The sequence below is a fragment of the Carex rostrata genome, chromosome 26, assembly GCF_964058835.1.
Source record: "Carex rostrata chromosome 26, lpCarRost1.2, whole genome shotgun sequence".
Lineage (NCBI taxonomy): Eukaryota > Viridiplantae > Streptophyta > Magnoliopsida > Poales > Cyperaceae > Carex > Carex rostrata.
In genome coordinates, this window is record NC_135943.1 from 1,234,314 (window position 1) to 1,257,163 (window position 22,850).

The 22,850-nt window shown below is 32.7% G+C and overlaps 2 protein-coding genes across 3 annotated transcripts; both read left to right on the plus strand.

Annotated features, from left to right (window-relative positions):
• Nucleotides 1-2,794: 2,794 nt before the first annotated feature.
• Nucleotides 2,795-6,057, plus strand: LOC144544463 (BEL1-like homeodomain protein 11). Its single transcript, XM_078292973.1, has 5 exons — nucleotides 2,795-2,913; nucleotides 3,383-3,847; nucleotides 4,299-4,642; nucleotides 5,386-5,446; nucleotides 5,659-6,057. Exons 2-5 carry the CDS (start codon nucleotides 3,440-3,442, stop codon nucleotides 5,767-5,769), a joined length of 924 nt encoding a protein of 307 aa, XP_078149099.1. The 5' UTR covers nucleotides 2,795-2,913; nucleotides 3,383-3,439; the 3' UTR covers nucleotides 5,770-6,057.
• Nucleotides 6,058-9,794: 3,737 nt separating this feature from the next.
• Nucleotides 9,795-18,778, plus strand: LOC144544343 (TNF receptor-associated factor homolog 1a-like). 2 transcript variants are annotated; one of them, XM_078292833.1, is made up of 13 exons: nucleotides 9,795-9,985; nucleotides 10,321-10,537; nucleotides 11,231-11,342; nucleotides 11,602-11,690; nucleotides 11,814-11,882; nucleotides 12,142-12,271; nucleotides 12,611-12,769; nucleotides 13,288-13,651; nucleotides 14,330-14,445; nucleotides 15,476-15,605; nucleotides 16,088-16,464; nucleotides 16,896-17,079; nucleotides 17,465-18,778. In XM_078292833.1, exons 2-13 carry the CDS (start codon nucleotides 10,372-10,374, stop codon nucleotides 18,632-18,634), a joined length of 3,066 nt encoding a protein of 1,021 aa, XP_078148959.1. In that variant the 5' UTR covers nucleotides 9,795-9,985; nucleotides 10,321-10,371; the 3' UTR covers nucleotides 18,635-18,778. The 2 variants fall into 2 exon arrangements, with proteins under 2 accessions (XP_078148959.1, XP_078148960.1); XM_078292834.1 differs by having other exon boundaries at nucleotides 9,828-9,991.
• The last annotated feature ends 4,072 nt before the right edge of the window (nucleotides 18,779-22,850 follow it).

Sequence of the window (22,850 nt, forward strand, 5' to 3'; positions counted from 1 at the left end):
TGTTGATCCAACGGTGGCTGCTGATTTTACTGTTTTGTTAAGCCACTGTTGGATCAACAATTTTGTAAAATACTTAATAAATAGTAAACAAATTTAGAAAAATATAAAATTTGGTCTCCAAGCACATATTAATATGGAGAACAAGATGAACGGTTCGGATCAACCATTTGGATTTTGAAAAATCAAATTTAGACCGTATTTCGGCCCATATACATTCGAATGCACATTAGTCACTCTCTCTCTCTCTATATACCTTTTAGGCGATCATGTTTTACAGATTTGACGAGTTTCATTAAAAAAACTATCATGAAAAACATTGGTAACAACAAGTTATAATGAACAAATACAAACATATAATTACTCTTTAACTATCATGTTAACATGGGTGAGGTTTTTGTCGAAACGGCTTTGGACAAAAGCTCATTCAAAGTCTGATTTAAACTGTCCGATTTATATCAAAATTTGTATAAACATTTAGATTCAAGAAGCCATATAAATTTTAAGTTTTAAATATATTTACACAAATCTCAATGTAAATTGGACGTTAAAACTTAGCTTTGGATGAAGTTTGTCCAAAATCCAAAAACATATAGTAGCTTTTCTCTCCGGTAAGAGAAGAGGAAAGGAGTATATTGATTAGTTTTTTCTTTTTTCTTTTGATGAAGATATATTGATTCAAGAGAAGAGGAAAGTGCTAGCTTTTCTATCACAAGTTGTTGCATCAGAAAGAATAAAATAAAATTGTTTTCTTAATTTCAAATCCATAAAAAGAATCAAATTATTTATTCGGTTCTTTAGAGTTTGTATGCAGATTTCAATTCTTAACCACATAAATGTCTAATCTGCATAAAAAGTTAAAAACTCTCAAGAACTAACAATGGGAACAGAATGATTTGATTCTTTCTATGGCAGCTAATTTTCTTTCCATCTTTTTGTTTCCTTTTAAAAATATTAATACATCTCTAAAATAAAAATATATATATATATATATATGAGATTACAGTATTCCTGCGCACATGTGACTACGCAGCAGCAGAAAGAATCTTATATAAAAAAATAAAAAAATTGCATGAAGTCTAGAAAGAATAAATTGCAGCAATCATTATCAGAGAGGGATCACATCACATCAAAGTGTCTTAGGTTGAGTCAAATCAAATCAAATCAAACCAAAAACTATCTGCTCATTTGTCAAGTGTACAGAGACATATATATTCTCTTCATTCTTTTAATTTTTTTATAACTTAAAAATTCATCTTTTAACTTTAAAGTTCAAACCTATACATGTTCATCATTTAAAGTACCATAGACAAAAGAGATATACATGAAGTACTGATGAAAGTTAATGAGCTTTCAAACTTTGAAAGAGCAAATGCTGCTTTCTTTTTTTCTTTTATTTTTAAATCTGCATTGTTGTTTGTTTAGATATCTTAGACTGGGTCACACTGTACGTCCTCTCTATCTCTTTTCAGTGTACAACTCCCAAGAAAGTTAAAAGACATGAGAGAGACAGAGACAGCGGTACCTATCCCTCAAGAGTCGCTATATAGGAAGAGAGAGAAGGAGAGAGAAAGATATCCCCGTTTTATTTAATTTATTATTCAGTTTGAAAGTTGAAACACCATTGAAATGGAAACTGTAAAAACCAGAATTTACATGTGAAGTACTATTTTAAACTTTAGAGATATGGAACTAGAAGGCCTTGACAATGTAAAATCGTCGCAAATTTTATACAATGTATTTATAGTTTGATAATATTCAAACATTCAGCAAACAAAAATCATCACAAATTTTAAAATGATTTGATGAATGACAAAAAATATATACACATGATCTCTAAAACAAAAAGAGTTTATTCATCTACTCTTCATTTATCATCTAATGGTTTCAATTTATTGTCTGAAATTGATAAAAGTAACAAGCTATTGTCATGTTATCTCTCTTCTTCTAATTTTTAAGTTTGTGAAAAATCTTATCCCTGACAGTACACTTTGGCCACATTAATGTTATGATGTGGTCCACATATTTTTATTGCATCAGTTATTACCTGTTGCTGGTCACATTGACCTTTTTTTTTCTGGACATGATCTACACAATTTCATTATGTCATATGTTAGTTACATTTCTAAATCCATATACAAAGGATTGTATCAGTTATAATTCTAAATATATGCATTCTTAGATTCTTATAATTTTGAATTTTATTAAAAACAGATAAAACTATAAAAGTGAGGTCATGGTAATTTGCATTGCGCAAAAAAGTCCATACTATGAATTTTTATATCATCATTTTCAAAGTTTAAATAACTTATATGAAATGTTTAACATGATGTTCATATGAAAATGTACTTGGTGGTCAAATTTTACTTTTTTTTAAGGTTATTTTTATTTTTTAGATAGGTAGAAAATCATCTAAAAAGATTTTGAACCATATGCATCCAAAAGGAATGATTTTTTACCTAAAAACTTCAAAGATATATAAAATTTGGTCTCTAAGTACAATTTCATACAAAGATTATGATTATGTTGAGAAGTTCAAATTGACTACTTAGATTTTGAAAATAAAGATATAAATCCATAGCACATATTAGTCTGCACATTGCAAAGTACCATAGCCTCACTCACACTATAATATTTATAGAAATATGATAAACATGAAAAGAAATTCAACTGGGTCCCAACAAGAAAGAAAGGTACAATATAATTAAAGCTGTTCTCTCATTTGTTCTTTTTTTTTTGTTTAATCTATTTAAAGATTCATTAGGCATACAGGGGAGGGGGGACCCTCCTATACCACTTGTCTTCCTCCAAAACTTTTCAATTTATAGTAGTAGAACATTAATTTCTTCTTTTTGTCTGCTTCTCTCAGTACTTCATGTTTTCTTCTCTTTCAAAAACCAACCATTGGTGTTTAAGGTATGTGATCTCTCTTTAGAATCCCATTGGTGACATTTTTTTTTTTTCTTTTTTGTCATATTACAATGTGCTTTTTGGTATCTTATCTTCTTAGTGGTATTGTAAGTTGTAACCATTGCAACTGGGAATTTGATTGGGTTTCATTTGTTTCTTCTTTTTAGTTTTCTTATTTTTCTTGCTTTTTGGCATATTAAGGAATTAAGAAGGTACCTTTTGGTACCGTGTTAAGTATTTTATGCTAGTCCCTGGTTTTGCTTTATCAGACCAAGGAATTAAGAAATGTACCAGTATCATTCCTAGCTATGATCTCAACTACTCTTAAATTATCCTTCATTAATTAAACCAAATGGTACGGTACCATGTAGTAACCCACATTTTGCTGCACTACATGCTATGTCATATTTCTTTGATTCTAATTTTTTTTTAATACATGACATCTTATAATTAAGTTCTACTTTTAATTTTTCAGGTCAAACATAATACCTCAGGCTTAAGTTACCTCGACTGCAATCAAATTATCCCGCAAATGGACAACCGATCAAAAAACAATTTATCTCACCCGTTTTCTATCTGGAATAACGGAAGGAATCATATCGAGACTGCACAGATTAATTCTCTAACTTTGTCACCCCAATTTGAACCGACAAGTCATGGAAACAGCTTGTCACTTAGCCTTGCTTCTCACGTCCCGTCCGATCCGACAAAAACTATTTGTTATAACTCTCCATCCTATGCTATACAAAACTCGCCGTATTTGAAACCGGCACAAGAGCTACTTGACGAGGTAGTGTGTATCAGCAGTGCAGCTGAAATAAATGCTACTGAGGGAAGAACACTAAATGGAAGGTTTCTTCAGTTAGGAGAGAGGGTTAAGAGTTGTTCTTCAAAAGAAAAAGAGAGTGTTCAGGCCAAACTAATTGCATTGTTAAATGAGGTTAATATTTAATCTTATTTTACGTTTCTACTAGCTAGGCATGGCTCATTTACGTATAGTAAGTTACCATTTTTTTTTTCTATTGACAAAGCTAGCCATCCAATTTGTTCTTGTATTACCATTACATTAACAGAAAAAAAAACAATCTTGAATTTATTATCGTCAAATCTGTTGTATTGGCATTTGTATCTCCCACCTTGTATATCTTTACTATTAGACAATTTTTCGGGTTTAAAGGAGTTTATATTTGAGTGAGGCTAAATCTCCATATGAAAAATGTAATTGAAGACTAAATGAATCTTACATTTTTTCAGAATTTGTTTCCTATTTTTTTTACATAGATAGAAAATCACTACTTTTGAATAGTCTAGAATTTTTAGCTCTTTTGTGCTTCAATTTGTTGGCATGATCTTGAATATTTAACTTGATAAAAATTCATTCCAATTTTCAGCTTGAGAGTCAGTATGAACACTACTTCAATCAAATGGACCAAGTATTAGCCTCATTCGAATCTACACTTGGCACCGGTGCAGCTGCATCCTACACCACTCTCACTATCCAAGCAATGCTCAAGCACTTTGCAAACCTAAGAGATGCAATAATCGCCCAAATCAATGCCTCAAAAGAACCGAGGCACAACGAGGAGATGATGGCAACCAATGGAAGGCCGAAAAAAGAGAGTTTGAGAAATCTCGGGATGATGCAAATGAGGCAAGTCTGGAGACCATTGAGAGGTTTGCCAGAAGATTCGGTTGCGGTGCTTAGAGCTTGGCTATTCGAGCATTTTCTTCACCCGTAAGTTTTGAAACTTTATTTTGGAATGATTTTGGAGCGCAAATTACGACGATAGCTTCTTTAATGTACCTTAAATTTCTGAACTTTTTTTTGGTAATTGACCTTAATTTTGACTTGATACAAGGTATGTAACATATCGTTTTCTTGTTAAAAGTATATATTTGCATTGTTAAAAACCCTTAAGCCCAAATACTTTTGTTGGTTATTATCATGCCCATTTATCTATATTATTAAGTTTTTCTGAAATTTATTATAACTTAAAAATTGCTGTTTTTTTGTATGGGAGCAGTTATCACGATAGCTTCTTTAATGTACCTTAATTTTTGAATTCTTTTTTGGTTATTGATCTTATACATGTTGTTTTGTTGTTAAACATACATATGTGTATGTATGTTTGAATTATTTTGTAATGATTTTGGAGCTCATAAGTACCATGGAACCTTAATTCTTTAATGTACCCTTTTTTTTTGTAGTTATGAAACTTTAATGATTTGGAGCTCAAAAAACCATGATGGCATCTTTAATGCACCTTAATTGACCTAAATTTTTTGACTTTACACACCTTAAAGGGGTGTAACATATTGTTTTGTTGTTAAACATACATATATATGTGCATTGTTATTCCCTTGAGCCCAAGTACTTTTGTTGGTTATTATCATGCCCATTTTTCTATAGTAGGTTCTCTGAAACTTATTATAACTTAAAAATTACTGGTTTTTTTTTTTTTTTTGGTATGGTATCAGTTATCCAAATGACAATGAAAAGCTGATGCTGGCCGTCAGGACCGGTTTATCCCGAAGCCAGGTACAAAAATGCATTTCTTCCTTGAAATTTCTTTTCTTTGTTATTTTTTGTTGCATGAGATTACTCAATTTTTGAGTAAAGGTTGGAGATTAAGCCACCCAAATATTTAATATTCTCTTATGATTCCTCTATCTAGGTTTCGAAGAAATTACTCAATTTTTATGATGATTTTGTTATATATTTGATAAGTTTTACTAAATATTCTACCTCAGATATCAAACTGGTTCATCAATGCTCGGGTAAGGCTGTGGAAACCGATGATAGAAGAGATGTACAAAGAGGAATTTTCGGATGATTCGAGGGATTTAAATGCCTGTTCTTAGCATCCCTTTTGTTTCTTCTTAATTAGTAATTAATTTGAGAATTTTACCAGTTGGAAGATCTGAAATGCTGAAATTCTCACTAGCTGAATGATTTGGATTTTTTTTCAGTATATATATATATATATAATATTTTTCATTTGGCACCGCGACTGTGTTTTAGATTACAGTAACAGTAATCAAAATATGAATTTCAGGTCAATTGAGAAAGAAAACCTATTTAAAAACTTATTGTAAAACTAGAAACTAGTACTGTATATTACCAATTATTTGATAGAAAAAGCTTGGATCTCGACCGTCAGATTTGGAATTGATGGTCTGGGGACATCCTATGTATTATATTCCTTACTATACTGGAGAGGAGTTGAATTTGTTTGTGAAATATAATATTCTAATTAAATATTTTGCACATTAATTGCGGTCATTATGATAAATTCCCATTTATCATGTTCTCAGTAAACAACAAAACCATGCCCGGAACAAAAAAAAATTACCTGTTTATAATTTATAATAGTTATTATAGCAAAACTTTTATAATATTTTTTTTCTCAAGTATTGACAAAATTGTTAATTGTTCTATGGTTTTTTCTACATTAGTTAACTATAGTTTAACGAGTTAGTATCATTGATCTCCTAGTTTAAATCATCCAAAATATAAACTCTCAGGAATAAAACAAAATAACATTTCAAATGCAAATTACCGATATAGTTGTGTCGTTAAACATCATTCCACCTAACATGGAGATGGTGCCATATGTGCCTCCTGGAGTAGCAGAGCCTCCTCTGGCTGATGGAGTTCCCTCCGTTTCTGAATGAATGCAAATGACTTTTCTTTTACAGTTATCCTAATCCTTAGTATACTTTTGAGTGGCTTAAGCTTTGCTACCTGTGTTTACTTTTGGTCTATTGCCTCAAATAGAGGCTGGTAGCATTGTAGGTTGATGTTTGAACTTTTTCCTTTTCTTACTATTGCTATGACTCAAATTCCTCTGTCATTTGGCTGATGGTGCTTTTGTAATTATACTATTTCAGCAATGGAATAGACTTCTAGCCTCTTTTTTTTTTTAAAAAAAAAATTACCGATATTTTTTTTTTTAAGAAATAAGAACTCTACCTGACATCGTTTTCTAATTAATTCATCTAAAGCTGAAAGTCATGAATATTTATTATTATTATTATTTTAACAGAAACTGAGTAGATGTCAGTAGTTTGATAAATCATAAATAGCTCTCATTGTTCATGAGAATTGAAAGCTTAGAATGTAAATATCAAGGGAACTCTCGGGCCACGGGGCTCACTATACAGAGCCCATGCGCAGCCTTTTGTTAGAAGCCCATTTAGAACCCATATTACTGTATTGGACCATAGGCCCATAGCAAGCATCTTGCAGTTTGGTCTAGATACTGTTTTTCAGATGTGGAAAGCTCAGTTTCTCACAAGCCGACTACTTATACAGGCATTACAAATATAAAAATGTCATGCAGTGACCAACCTACACCTAAGTCACATTACGGGACGGTTATGTCACGATAACGTGTTGTGTGACTACTCTCTGGAAAAGATAACATGACAACAGTATATGATCCTATCAGATAATGATATGGGACGACACGTGGTCGTGTAGTGTGATTATATTTAATATATATTTTTAAAGTAAAGTTTGGAAATCAAACCACTTAATTTTTAAATATTTACAAAAAAATTCTCCATCTAGGTTTGAACTTACGATTTCTTACACAGAAGACATTGTCTTTGCCATTAGTCCAAGTGTAATTATCATGGCCACATTTAATATTGTATATATATTTTCGATAATTTTGGACATTTTCATTGATCTTTTCTTCCTTAAACAAATTTAATTCCAAAGAAAAAAAAAGTTAAACATGATCAAATGTGACGTGACCACTTTACATTTGATCATAGCAGGAGTAGAGCCAGAATTTGAATACAGGGGAGGCTAAACATTATTTTTAATTAAGGATATGAAATTGTGCAATTTTTCTTTGAATACTTTTTTTCTTCTTGTTTTCTGGTTGCTCCGTTGAAGATTTTTTTTTTAGATACTTTCATTGTTTAATGTTTTATTCTATTTTTTTTTTGTCAAAATATGAAGTAGTGATTAGAAAATTTAGGGTTACATATTCTTGAAAAAAAAAGGAAGGTGCAGCTTTCATATTTAAAGCTTTTCTCCTGCCCAAGTTTGTCAATTGATTGGCTACAATATTTACTTCCATTTAAACCTTTTCAAGAGTAATAACTTTTCCTTTTTTTCAATACTGATGATTAGAAAACCGAAGCCAGTATATGGAAATGAAAAGGCAGTAATCCATATTTGATCTAAATTTAGCATTCAAGTCCTTATAAGTTTATTGTAATATATAGGGGGGCTAATATGTTTAAAAAGAAAAATTCAGTCAAGGTTCAATATATTTGATGAACAAATTTTAAAATCATAGGTTGGCTTAGCATCCCAAAGCAAGTACTAAGATCTGCCCCTGGATCATATCATGAATAAGCCATGACCATTTTTTGTAATTTTAATTATGACACAATACGTAAAAAAATTAACTTAATTACGATACTACACAACACGTGATCCTAATTACAAAGACACAAATTTACATTTCTAAATTAGACAAACATTTAACAGTCACCTTGTAAGAATTAGGGTTTTGTCATATAAGAACTCACGTGGACTACTGATTATAATAATCAGAACTATTCGATTTCTGAAAAGCTGTCCATTTCGTTAATTGAAAATGCAAAATTAAATTAAATTAAAGGTCCGATTTTATGGATGGTTGATTTAATACATGAGAGGATAATGAAGCCGTCAAATAGACATATTCTTTGTTTAGTTCCTCTCTTTAATTTCCTTTTCTTTTCTGGAGGAATTATCGATCATTGAAATTAAAATACAAACTAAAATTTAAAGAAACATAAGAAATGAAGTATTTTTTTGAGTAAAGTTGGATGCCAAATTATCCAACTGTTTTAATATCTACAAGGAACTTTTCATTCATATTTCGAACTTGCAACCTCCTATATGGAGAGCATTATCTTTTCTACTAAATCAAATGTTAATTTTTATAAGAAATGAAGTGTATTCAGAGTAGAACTAGAGTGTTCTTAAGTTTATCAATTGAACTTAACTTTAAAACCTATCATATTGGTTTTAAACAATGAATTCAAATTGTTAAAACTGATCTATCTTACAAGCGATGTGTCTACATACAAATTTTTTAAATTTTAGAACTAATTTAGTATAGAGTCAAGTGATGAAAATATTCAAAAAATAAATGCATTAAAATTAATTTATAGATTGTCTAATTTTAATTTTGTTTTACCACTTGACTCTATACTAAATTAATTCTAAATTTTAAAATTTTCATACGTAAATACATCATTCGTAAGGTCAATCGATTTCAATAGTTTAAATTCATTGTTTGAAATTAATCCAATAAATTTTAGAGTTATGTTCATAAAATAAAATAAAATAAAATAAAATGTTGCTGAACACCCTAGTTGTACTCGTATATTTATGGATAGTGTGAACTAAAGGAAAGAAGTACAGATACGATTTTTCAAGCATTATTTAACCTAATAGTTGTGGTGCCTGATTTGCATGCAGTTGAAAATTTTAAACTTTCAAATGACAAACTCAAAGTAGTCATAATTACAGATATATATAACTCATCATTATTTTTTTTAAATGTGAAGAAATTTTTTTAATATACGCGTTGTGCTGATCTTTAGGTTAAATTAAGAAAATATGTATACCCAAAAAATAACCCCTCTCTATTTTTTTCCTTGTTTGCTGTATCTCCGTGTAATAGTCAAAGACTCAATTTGGTTAATAAATATTTTTTTTTGGGATAAATTACCAAAAAAAGAAAAAAAAAAAGGAATTTCCTTTGAGGCAAAAACCCCAGAAGGCTGTAGTAACAGCGTTATATTACATCACAATTTATTCCGAGGTAAATAAATAAAAAAATGATGATAAAAATTGAGAAGGAAAACAAAGAAACGTAATAAGCTCCTCTCATTTCATCGCCGTATAAAAATTTCATCGCCTCCTTCCTCGTCTCTCTTTTCCCCTCCAATCCCCAAATCCCTCTCTTCTCCTATCTCCTCCTCTTCCTCTTTCTCTTTCCTTCTTCGTCTCTCCTTTTTCCTTTTTTCTCGAAGGAAGGCGAAGGACGGCTCGAGGTTTTTTCAGGTACAGGTCTAGATCCCGTTCTGGTCTCCACAGATCGATTGGAGAATCTTCTCTTATTTGAGTTATCGGTCTTTATTTTACAATCGCCGCATTTGAATTCATTACTTATCGGGCTTTTTTCTATTGATTTTTGTATAATTTGGGAAGGTTTAAGCCCGCTTTTAATAAATATCTCGATCTGAGCTGAACTATTTCCCCTAAAATCTGCTTTCTAAGAGGAAAGCTAATCACCGACCTATAATTTCCATACTTGAGTAACTGGATTAAAAAAAAGCTATTTTGTTTTCTTTCTCGTTTGGCATTGATATTTCTCAATTTAACCTATCTATATTCAGGTGAAGAAGAAGGAGATTGGTACGATACAATAAACTGGTCAGGGATTGGCAATGGCCGGTATGCTAACTGAAGACACCGACTTGGAAGCAATTTCAACTGATCAGAGATGCCAGTCTGGTGAGTCCCTAGCTGAGTGGTCCCGCTCTTCAGAGCAAGTGGAAAATGGCACTCCTTCGACCTCTCCACCTTACTATGACACAGATGATGAAGATTGTGGTTTGTTCTCTGCTCTTCTCTTCTCGGTTTGTCTAACGTAATGGTTTAGGATAGTGAATTACTGATACTTGAGCTAAATTTGACAATGCATAATATGAAATGCTGAAAAATATGTAAAAACACTGCCTGTGTAAGGGAAGGCATGCCATTTCTACTTTACTATTGTTCGGTAGACGTAGGGTATACTCTTATAGACCCAATCTGACGTAATCAATTTCAAATTGATTTTAACCTAAGATTACCTAGTATCTTATCCGGATGACATTAATACTTAAAATTGCCATGTGCCAGCTAAATACTATTAGATGTATATTCTGCTGCTGATTGTAGCATTGAATTAATTCACTGGTCTTTTCTTGTAGCTCAATAGAGCAATTTGTACTAACAAAGAAAAATGATACTACTACAGATTATTTATTACACTTGTGTTCCACGTGTTTCTACAAATACAAAACGAGGGACAGCTTAGGACACGAGGAAAATTTTCTTTTCAAAAATTGGCCCAAAATCAAAGCCTGTCAATTCAGGCCCAGTTCAAGCGAGCTGTTATATATTTTAATGTTTGATAATTCTTTAATGAGTTATGGCCGTAACTTATACCGATTGCTCTAGTGATTTAATTTGTTTTTCTATTTGTCAGCTAGAAATTATCTCATCTGCTTATAATTTGATCTCTGCGACCTCTAATGCCAGGTCCGAAGCCGTCAGAATTATTTGGTAGATTCACATGGAAGATTGAAAGTTTCTCTCAAATTAACAAAAGAGAGCTGAGAAGCAACTCATTTGATGTCGGTGGTTACAAATGGTAGGAACTGTACCAATTTAATTAATATACTTAATTTTTTTAAGAAATATAATTGAATTCTGGGTGCATGTGACTTGATCTAGTCTTAAACACAAAATATGGTATGGATCTTTGCTCTACTATCCAAAACTTGGAAAGAAACTTTTTGCATGGTTAAAAGACTGATTATAAACTCTGCTACTCGACAAAAAAAAAATACGACAAAATACTCTTATGCCCAGTTTTTTTAACTCAATAAAATCTTTAAATTCTTTTGTAGGTATATTTTAATCTACCCCCAAGGATGCGATGTTTTCAATCACTTGTCGTTGTTTCTATGTGTTGCTAACCATGATAAACTTCTCCCTGGTACATTCTGCATGAACTCTCCCTCGATTCTTTTTGGAACTCTTAAAATGCTTTTCCTTTTTGTTTTGTTTTTGTTATTTTGTAAACTTCTCCTTTCAAGACAATTCAACTATTGTCATTCAGGTTGGAGCCATTTTGCACAGTTCACCATAGCAGTAGTTAACAAAGATCCTAAGAAGTCCAAGTATTCAGGTCAGTTCTCCTTTTTAGTTTTACAGCTGCCATACCAGTGTATAATGTACCTTTCACCCCTTTGATACCAATCTAGTGCATTGCTGAAAGGATTCATCTAGTCTTTTGTCTATTTGACAGAAACTTAAGTGTTACCTCAGTCTTGTTTAAAAAAATAAAAGGGGTATCTATGAAAGATAACTTTGGAAAAGAAACAGAAGTGAACAATATCCTAGAAAAATGAGGAGAATAAATGCCAAGAAGTGGTTTATACTTTCAGATACATTGCACCGATTTTGGAAGAAGGAGCATGACTGGGGTTGGAAGAAGTTCATGGAGCTCTCCAAATTAAATGAAGGTTTTGTAGTTGACGATGTCCTCATCATTAAGGCTCAAGTGCAAGTTATTAGGTACCATATCTATTAATTTCCTTTTAGTTTTCATTTTGCTCATTTAAGTTTATGAGATGATACTGTTTCAAATTGAGAAAATATCATCATACCACTTGAAAGCCCAAAAAAAATAATCATTCATAACCATTCTGTTCTTTTTTCCCTGTCCTTCAAAGATGCCTAAACTGGCTGTTAGTTGCAGCAAATCATTATTGCATTTGACATATATTTTGAGAATTTAGTGGGGGCACACATGAACTTTTCCTTCTGCTCTAGGACTTGTTATGTTATAGAATTATTTCTGGAAATGCTAAATTTGTTTGTATTCTGTATGTTTTGTGCTATTTGGTAATTGAGGGAGAAGGCAGAGCGGCCGTTCCGATGCCTCGATTGTCAGTATAGGAGAGAGCTTGTACGGGTCTACATAACAAACATAGATCAAATTTGCCGGCGCTTTATTGACGATCGAAGGTTGAAGCTTAGTCGTTTGGTTGATGATAAAGTGCGCTGGTCCAGGTGAGCAAAATTTATATGGAGCACAAGTATTTTTATTTTTCTTCTATTGTTTTAAAACCCATTAAGTTGGAATATGTCTCAGTTATGTAATTAATTAATTAAGCACCGAATAAGGTAGGAAAAATAATACAACATTTTTAGTGAAGAACATTTTTAGTGAAGGAGATAAGAGATTTGATTGGTGCTGGTACTAAATTGTACGTTACCAATATTAAGAATATTAACTTTTTTGCGGAGAACTCTAGTTTTTGGTTATAAAGTAACCTCTCCTTGTCTCAAATGCCCCATTGCAATTTGCAAACCACAATCCACAGGACCAAAAATATTTACTAAAAAGTTGATGTAGTTTTAACAAAGAAATGTAATAACACTTGCAAGCAAAGTATTATTTAGAACAACAAGCGGACAGATACTGAGAATGTGGGTAAGGATGCCACATATCTGGTCTGTTCCATAACAAATGGAAACTACTGACAATTAAACTATAATGCCTTGCATATTTGTAATTTCTTTTTCAGCTTTCGTGCCTTTTGGCTTAGCATAGATCCGGCCACTAAGCGGCGCATGTCAAGAGAGAAAACTGACACAATTTTAAAGGTTCTAGTAAAGCACTTCTTTGCTGAGAAGGAGGTGACATCAACTCTGGTGATGGATTCAATGTATAGCGGCCTCAAATCGCTGGAATACCAGAGCATGAACAAGAAGTGCTTCCTATCCAATGGAGATGAGGTGTGGGTCCCGTACCCTATGGTATACATCGATCAAGACACATTCATGCTTGCTGATGATGTAGTGACATTGATTGAACGAGCCGTCTCTGACACCTGGCCCCAGCAGACTGCTCCGACAAAGGATGACAAGGGGTCTCAAAACCGCACAAAGGTGGAAGAATTATTGGATACAAATCTTATTTATTCATTTGTATTTGCAAAGAACAATTTCACCTAAAACTCTTATTAAAATAAAAAAGAAGAAGATAATAAACAACATTTTCTTATACTTTACAAGACAGGGATATTTCATATGCTCATGTAGAAATGATGCAGATATTGTGCATGTGCATCCTCACCTCTTGTAATGTCCTTGAAGCACCTGAATTACCCCTTTAATACGTCTAATTATTTGAACTGGAGAAAAACCTTGAGTAGCAAGGGTAGTTTTGATATCTTCTAATATAATTCAGAAGGACATGGTGCGGAGAATAGTTTTCATGTTGTGTTGATAGTCTCATATTTAGTTGTTTACTATGTTTTGCAAGGATGTTTGCTGTTTGTAACATTTCTCAGTCTGCATTTTTATAGCTTCATACATCGTAATAGGATTATGTCATAACTACCTATTATTGTGAATTCTGGAAATGACATGTGAGTGAAATATCACAATAAAATCAAGCCCAGTAAGTTGCACTTTTCATTTTAGTCAAATAAATGGGTAAAAAGTTGCAAAATGTAATATATGTTGGTTTGCTATTGTGAAAAATTAGTGGGTGCAATTGGTAATTCAACTATTCGGTTTTTTCCGGTTTATCAGAATCCAACTATTTACTTTGTTTGTATTCAGGAAGGGAATTCTGGGGAGGATTTGAGCAGTGTCCATCACTATGATCGAGACGACAGGCGGCTAACTGAGCTGGGCCGAAGAACTGTCGAGTTCTTTGCATTAATTCAGATATTCAGGTAAATGATCTTTCTTTTCATTTTCTGTTTGGGTATAACTTTTGAGTATGTAGAATTATAGGATGTATATAAAAGGTTGTAGGTGGCTTTTCTCCTGACCCCCGTGTTAATTTTTGAGGCCACCAGTATGAACTGTTCTGCATCTGCTTTGTAGGTACTTTTTTTTGCCCCTTTTCCAATTATTGTCTACTCCTGACTTAATGGAAGTTCTTGAGGTGCATTTACAAAGTGAAGCTTGCAATCGTGCTATATTAATAGCTTCCCTTATTCTGTAATCTGTATAAGATTATAACTACATAGTATTGTCTATGTTGCAGAGATACAGATATGAGCATCTTGATGTGATATTATGATATGATATGATTAGCGTGATATGGCAATTTCCAAAATCTTAGGATACTAGATGTTTTACACATACAAATATGTTAAGTTAAAATCTTATTAACTTTAATGTGTAGCTCAAAGGTATATTTCAAAAAGATACTAATATGTTATTTAAAGTTTTAACAATTAATGAAATATCAAATCAAGTATATAATTACAAAACCTTTTGTTTCTTAGAAAGTAAATATACATAAGATAAGGGTGAATATGGGAGATTAAAAAGAGGAACTGCAAGAAAAAGGAAAAGAATAGATATCATGAAGTTCTAAACTTTACATAAGAATAGGCAAGGCCAACCATAGTTTCCAAGAGCACAGCAGCTGGGTCCTCTGTAGCTGCTTGCTCAGAGTCCCTTCCTGTTATGCATTATCCTTGACTTTAATAATTTAGATATATATATAATACTTGATAAGCCAGGTGATAAATCTAGATGTGTAGTCTTTCTCCTAAGCAGTGTTTGTATAATATACATGTCTGATCCATGTACAGTCGTGGGTTATGAGTATCCTGCTACATACCATATTAGTAAGCTTGTGAAGTTAACATGTAAGGTCTAGATGCAGTATTCTATCTATAATGCATCATTGTTACCCTTAAAATACTTTCCTTTTTCTTCAATATTTTCTTTGCAATTTGATGGAAGCAGTCGAGTTGAGGTGGCACACCAAGAAGCTGTTGCACTAAGGAGGCAAGAAGAACTTATCCGTGAAGAGGAGGCTGCTGGTGTGGCTGAAAATGGGAAACGGGACAAGGATAAGCGTCCCAAGAAAAAGCAGGTTTTTGCTCTTTCTCTCTGCTTGTTAAATGCTAGATGAAGATGACCATTTTTTATTTGTTTCTTAAAATTTCAAATTAGACCTGAGTCACTTATTTTAATATAAAATTTTGAGCTACAAATGATCTGCTAAATTTACCAAACATGCCCATACACTGAATGCAAACTTTAGGTCTATTTCGCTCTCTCTCACACACACACACACACTGGACAGCTGATTTTGGACTATTACAAGTGTTACAAATTTGTTTCTTGTCTCTTTTATTATTTGGGAAGATCTGTTGTATAATGACCATTAGGCATTTCTCTTTTATTCTAAGAGTTAAAAGAATATTCTTGAAACATCTACTTGGAAATAATGGAATTTTCTGCTAGAGATGATATTTTGAAAGGAAATGAGAATTTGCCAAAATGCCCCTAGAGTAACATGTATGCCTGATTATTTGATGGTTAAGTGACTTTTTTTCATGTTTCTGTCTACAGAGCAAGCAGAAGAAAAGCGGTCGAAAAGGGAAAGACAAAGGAAAAAACAAAGAGAAAATTATAGTAATAGATGATACCATGTCAAAGCAAGAAATAACTGCTGCTGAGGCTGAGAATCCGTCAGAGGCGACATCTGATGTGTCTGAGATCATAGATGATGCATCTGAGGCTCTCCAACTGGACCTAGATGAGAGAGATTCCAGCCCTGTCAACTGGGAGACTGACACATCAGAAACCCGTCAGATTGGGGCCAGCGGCAGTGAGATAGTAAATGAGGATAAAAATGGAAAAGGAAGTGCATTTGTTGATGACAGCTCATCTACTTGTTCAACTGATTCTGCTTCGGCCCCTTTCAAAGTTCAGGTGTCACCTAATAGGTATTGCACTTCTGCTATATGCCCTTGGTCTTTTTGTAGTTTTCTCTCCTTACGCACAGTTCAAAATAATAGGTGTTGTGATTTTGTCTGTACTACCTGGAATTTTTTTCTTTTTCATAATTTGCCTTCTGTATTATGAGTTCATTTCTGAAGAAAGTTCTATCCAGGGTGTTTAGATTATAATTTAGTTATTTCCTAACCCTATCCTATCTGTAAATTGCAATCAGTTTATGATATGCAAATATTGAATATGTTCTGCAATCTTATATGTATTATGCATCATGCTCAAAAGATACAGGACACAGTAATGTAAAGTTATGCATAGCTGTTAATTTTGGAAATTGGTAGATATTATGTTATTTTGTTTCTTGACAACTTAATTTTTATATTGTAACACTGGATGTTTTATAATTTTTATTGAACATATTTAGGGGTCGAAAGCAGCTTAATAAGAACAAAAGTCCATCTGCAAGTGCCAAAAATGGCAGGAGTAATATAGAAGCTGATTCTACGGCCAAGTCAAGCAATGCAGCTGTCAGTTTGAAACCAGAACAGGTGGCTATAAACACTGTCAGAGAGAGGGTTCTGCCAAATGCACAGCAAATGCCTGACAAGGTGATTGTTTTTTTTCATATTTTTGTTAATTGTCTTTTTTCATTCGGTCAATTGCTGCTAGATGTTAAATTCAAAGTCATCCATTAGGTAGCTGATCAATTTAATGCTGGGTTTTCTCTTTCAGTTTGAGTTTTCTATTTTAGGGATTTTCTTTCTGCAAAATTAGTCTTTGATTTCAAGAAGGCTTTCTCCTTAGTTTTTTAAAATAATTTGAAGAGTTTTGTGATGACTTGATTTTAACCTATAAAAATGAACTAATAAATTGAGAAATGTTTCTCCTTTTCTGGAAATCCCCTTTACCTTTTGTTTCTATATTCTCTCAGCAATAAGAAAATATATTTTTCCAATTCAACCTCAAATTAACCCAGTTTCATCAAAATTTTAGAAAGAAGAAACGGTCATTTCCCATGCAATGCTAAAAGTTGAAGAAAAAACTGAGACCAAGTCTCTAATAAAGCCGAAGACAATGGATCCTTCTCCTGTCTCATGCCCTGTACCCAATAAGAAGCCGTCTCCTCTCTTATCTCCTCAAAAGCTAACCTCTGAAACCACACCAAGGGCCACACCAAGCAATGGTGCTAGGACTGAACCAATTGCTGCACCTTCTCCATCTCCTTCTCTCAAACCAACCATTACACAATCCAAGAGTAGCAGCATATCTTCCCAGGTTGGTATTGTATCAAGGCCTCTTAGTGCTCCTCTCATCCCAGCTGCTCAGCATACTGTTACTGTATCACCTACTTCTTCCACCTTACCAAATCCACCAGCCCTCTCCCGCTCGGCAAGTTCATTGGGAAGGTTGACGAATGCAACAGCCCATGGGCCAAGGTCATATCGCAATGCCATGATGGGTACCAATGATGCTGTTAGTACCAGTACTAATACTGGTACAAGCATGCCAGCATCTTCAGCTTCATCTTCACCTTCCTCTTCAACTCTGCCGGGAGCTTCTGAAGGACCAATCTTTAAATTTATACCAGTCAAACCGGAAGAGTCCTACAAACTGACAACCGAGCCCATTTCAAGAATAGATAGGGAATTTGAGAGGTGGCACACAAGCAAACCATCGTCAGAGCCTCCTTTGACCTCAACTTCTGGTGCTGCTCCTGATGAGTTCCCCCACCTGGACATAATAAATGATTTGCTTGATGAAGATATGAGTAATGGCCTGAGTGTAAGTGAACGCCATGAGCCCTACCACAGGTTAAGGAGCTTCAGTCGTCAGTACTCCATGCCCGATCATCGGTACAGTAATGGGTATGGCAATGGTTCATTTGGTATTATTGGAAGTGGTGTTGGTGCAAGTCGGGTTGCTGGTACAGGTGCCAATGGCAGTATTGGATCGACCCGGCATTTCTCACATGTGGATCTCATGAACTACTCTAACGGGTATGTTGATGAGATGATGCCAAACCAGTGGTATGGGCATGGGGATATTTCAATGGTTGACATGGGGGATACAAACGGGTATCCATACCTGCTTGAAGAGTATTCTAATATGATGGGTGGGGTCAATGGGTACCGCCCTATGTATCATCCGTCAAATGGGTACTAAATTATTGGTAAGATTAAGGTCATAATAATGATTGTACTTTGATGTTGTTCAACTTGTGAGCTCAGAGTGTAAGCTTAAAATTTTCAACATTGTAAAAGTAACTCTTGTAAAGAACTTAGTCGTGTTTTAATGATTACATTATTATCCCTTTTTTTTGGAAGAGGACTGAAAATTGATGTTAAAAAGGGAAGTCGTGACAGAATTGCCAGAACTTGCACACGTTGATCCATATATTGAATCAATAAAAGCTGCAATAATAGTAGATCTTAGTACCCAGATACTTTAGGCGAGTTGTGGTGGTAAATTGGTAATTCTTTTGGTTGTAAAAATTGTATTAAATTTTTTCATTCTTCCCCTCTGTTAAACACTTAGGATATGCCTATTGGAGGTATAAATATTAATATGAATCAATGTGACAGTCGGTAACTAATCATATATTTTTACAAAAGCACTTGCGGTTGCCAGGCATGATTATCTGGGTACGTTTGGATATGTCTATTATCAAAGTATAATAGAGTCTATTTTAGAATAGGAATTATTCGGAATAGTAATGTGTATTTAAATAATGTTTTTGTTATTCAAGATAGTTAGAATAGCTGTTATTCTTTATTTTTTGTAAATGCTGGAATAATTATTATTCAGAAGTGTGAAGAAATAGAAAAAAATGTTTTCTCAGATTTTCGACAACAAAATTCCGAATTGACAAAGTTGATACTACTTTTGCTATTTTCACGTCGTGATAATTCGTTTGAGATTTCATTTGTCTATATTTCTTTTTAATTAGCACCATGTTAACATTATTATTTCTTGCTTACAGCTATTAACTATTACAAATATACAATCTAAACAATATTTTTACTAATTCGAATAACACAACATCCACACTAATCTGAAAACCACTTTTTTTTTTCTCTATTCTCATCTACTATTCTCAAATTACGCCATTCATTCCAGCTCCCATCCAAACATACCATAGTGTTAACATTGATGTTGGTTTCTTGACCAGCATCGATTTTGGGGGACAATGTCAAGGTATTGAATCATATGACGATTTGGCAAGATATTATATTCTTTGAAATATATATCATATCTATAAATATATTGTAGAATAGGTTTATTTCAATTTTTGTGTATAATGCGCTTATAAGAGATGGTGTGCACATTGCTTGTACAGAAAAATTTCGATTAAAATTATCATTTTTAGTCTCAAATTTATCTAAATCTTCTCAAACAGATAGTCATTTTCTTCCTTTCTCCTTTTGGATTCTTTCTTAAAGCCCACAGGAGCCTCTTAATTGTGTGGAAGCAAGTATAAACAGCTATTTTGGTAAACTTCTAAAAGTATACCTTTTCTTCTTTTTGAAAAAAATTACGTAATCTGATTTGGCAAAATACGATATCATGTACATTTTCGGAAAAGAATAATGCAACAAACATCAGCCAGAAAGTCTTCGTTTATTTGTTGTTTTCTACACCATTTGCATGTGTAAACCATGTCCCTTTTCAACATTAGGATAGTGATTTTTATTTATTTAATATATATATATATATTTTTTGAAAAATAGTGGTATTTACTACCGATTTCATTTGAAATAAAAAACTATTGCGTATCTGACCTGGTACCTAAAATTGGTACCAAAACAAATACGACAAGTCTCTACAGCTGTTCAAAACAAAAAACATAAAAAAGAGCAAAAAACCAAAAACAACATAACATGCCCACAACTAAGGCCACAATATAAGAAAGTATAAAAACATCATAATGTGCATAAAACTAAGTACTACAGATCTAATAAGTCTTCATCCTTCTCGTCGCCATACATTGGAGATGGGGGGTTGCCATCTCCAGAATACTGCACCAGAAGGTCCAAAGCTTGGGTCGGTTCTGGACTTCTGTCCACTTCCAATAGAAGGAGATCTAGGAGATCCTTAACATCAAAAGACATTATAAGATTTAATTTAAGGAAATAATCATTACCTCTAGATTTACATCAAAATTGAGTTAAAGAAATAATCTTATTACCTATAACCTTAATAGAACAAGGGGTACTATCATTAAAACATAATCTATTTCGTTATAATCAAATTATCCATAGTACAGCCCCTCTTAATAATTCAATTAATAATCTATTATTAAAAGGAATAGAAGCATCAATCAATCATAAATCTTCTAAAGTTTAACAATTATAACTAAAATTATTATGCTCGGCTATCCAGTTCCATATTAAGTTAATGTAAGAACATTGAACAAAAAGATGTTATGTACTCTCTATTTGGTCATAGAATACACATTTTGTATCGCCTTGCCAACCTTTATTTACTAAGTTAATCTTAGTCAAAATCTTGTCTTTTCGGACAAACCATAAAATATTTTAATTTTTAATGGAATATGGGATTTCCATATGGTGCTATAGTAAGAATTAGGCATTTCTCCGTATTCTAACCATTGATTGTCATCTGTGGACCATCGCCATATAATCCTATCTTCTAATTGGTCAGATAGAGTAAAAAGAAAGAATATATTTTGCAAAACTAACCATTCCGTCCTATATATACTAGTTAATTGTCGTCTAAAACTAAGGTGCAAATAAGAATTAGCAAAAGCGTCAGCCACAGACACGAATCTATTGATAACAATTGAAAATAAATTGGGATATTAATACTGTAGAGCATGTTCAGTACACCACCTATCTAGCTAAAAAGCTGTAGACTTACCATTGCCTATCTCCTTATTTAAACCTAAGTTAATTTTTTTTTTTCATTTAACATTTGTGTATTTACAATTCTCAAAGACGTGTCTCTGATGATAGCATGAAAGTACAATGATGGTCAGCTATGTGACTTTTGTACCATCACAACACCTATTTTGAGAATAATAAATATACAAGTGTTAAATATGACAAAGAGATGTTAACAGAAAATAACTAAGTATTTACAAAAATAATATTTTTGTTAAGAGTAACTTGTTCAATATATTTAAAAATAAACAATCACACATTCATATTATTCATGATTATATGTTACAAAGCAACTATTTTTGTGTATAGCCAATTACTTGTGTATTAAAAGTTCAATATCTGTAAAAAGAAACTCAAAATGAATATGTACAGAGATGGACGTAAGCTGGACACTTAGAATTTGTCCCAAACTTGGATTAAAGTTGGGTTCTACTGTGATGTTTCCCTTTTTCTAACAAATGTGGAAACTAATTAATTAGTATCAGATGCAGTACCAATTATTACAAATCTATTTCTTCCTTCATAAAATTAACGTTTTAGATTTGATATATAAAAATTCAACGGCTATGATGATAGAGAACATTCATAAGAAAATTTAGTGTAATATCGGTTTAGACGAAACCATTTTGTACTTTCATTTCACCTAACCTTGATGTAACATTAATAGAGTAAACCTGATTAATGAAGTGGAGCCAACTAATGAAGCAAGATAGTGAGTTACGCATAATAGTTTGTTAGGTAGTTAATAGACTGTTAATTAAGGTGTTTGTTACAACAAACTATGTTAGTTAAGCACTATTGTTAGCAGCTGATTAGGCATTGTAATTCTCTATATAAGGAGGTAGGGACAGACATGTAATATTTACAATTAATGAAATAAAACAATGTTATTGCATTTCTCAGTTTGGTTCATAAACATGCATTAGATATAAAAATCCAAATTTGCGGTTTCCAGTTGCAAGTAAGAGAATTCAATAAAACACTAGATAGTTGATAGCGCTCTGTGCGCTGAATTTAAATCTTCTGTTTAAAAAGCAGCAGTAAATCTTCGACTCCAAAACTATTGTATCCATAACCTAACCTTGATTATCAATTATAAGGACTGATTAATTTAGAAATGAGTAATGAGCATAAAAAATGAAGCCCCATGTAAAATGAAATTACAATACATGTGTATTAAAAAAAATTCAGGCTTGATTATTCACATTCATATATAGCATCTTTTTTTTTGAGTGGAAACGCCCGTAGGCTTACATGTCTAGCATCTGAACGTCAACACATTACCTAATGAAAAAAAATATAACCAGAGAATGGACAAACACAAACGACACGTTAGCCTGAAAAAGTATAAGAACTGCTTTAACACGTAACAATCCAATTGATTTAGTTGATCAATATTTGCAGTTGTATGTATATATAATTAAAGTCTTTATACACTTTGAGAAAACAAAAGAATTGTATTTATTATATGAATCATG

Bases quoted from the DNA above. Each gene is read 5' to 3' on its own strand.
- LOC144544463 (XM_078292973.1), top strand. From the start codon at position 3,440: ATGGACAACCGATCAAAAAACAATTTATCTCACCCGTTTTCTATCTGG. The intron at 3,848-4,298 runs GTTAATATTTAA...TCCAATTTTCAG, and splicing joins TAATTGCATTGTTAAATGAG to CTTGAGAGTCAGTATGAACA. The intron at 4,643-5,385 runs GTAAGTTTTGAA...GTATGGTATCAG, and splicing joins TTCGAGCATTTTCTTCACCC to TTATCCAAATGACAATGAAA.
- LOC144544343 (XM_078292833.1), top strand. From the start codon at position 10,372: ATGGCCGGTATGCTAACTGAAGACACCGACTTGGAAGCAATTTCAACT. The intron at 10,538-11,230 runs GTTTGTTCTCTG...CTCTAATGCCAG, and splicing joins CACAGATGATGAAGATTGTG to GTCCGAAGCCGTCAGAATTA. The intron at 12,770-13,287 runs GTGAGCAAAATT...TTTCTTTTTCAG, and splicing joins GATAAAGTGCGCTGGTCCAG to CTTTCGTGCCTTTTGGCTTA.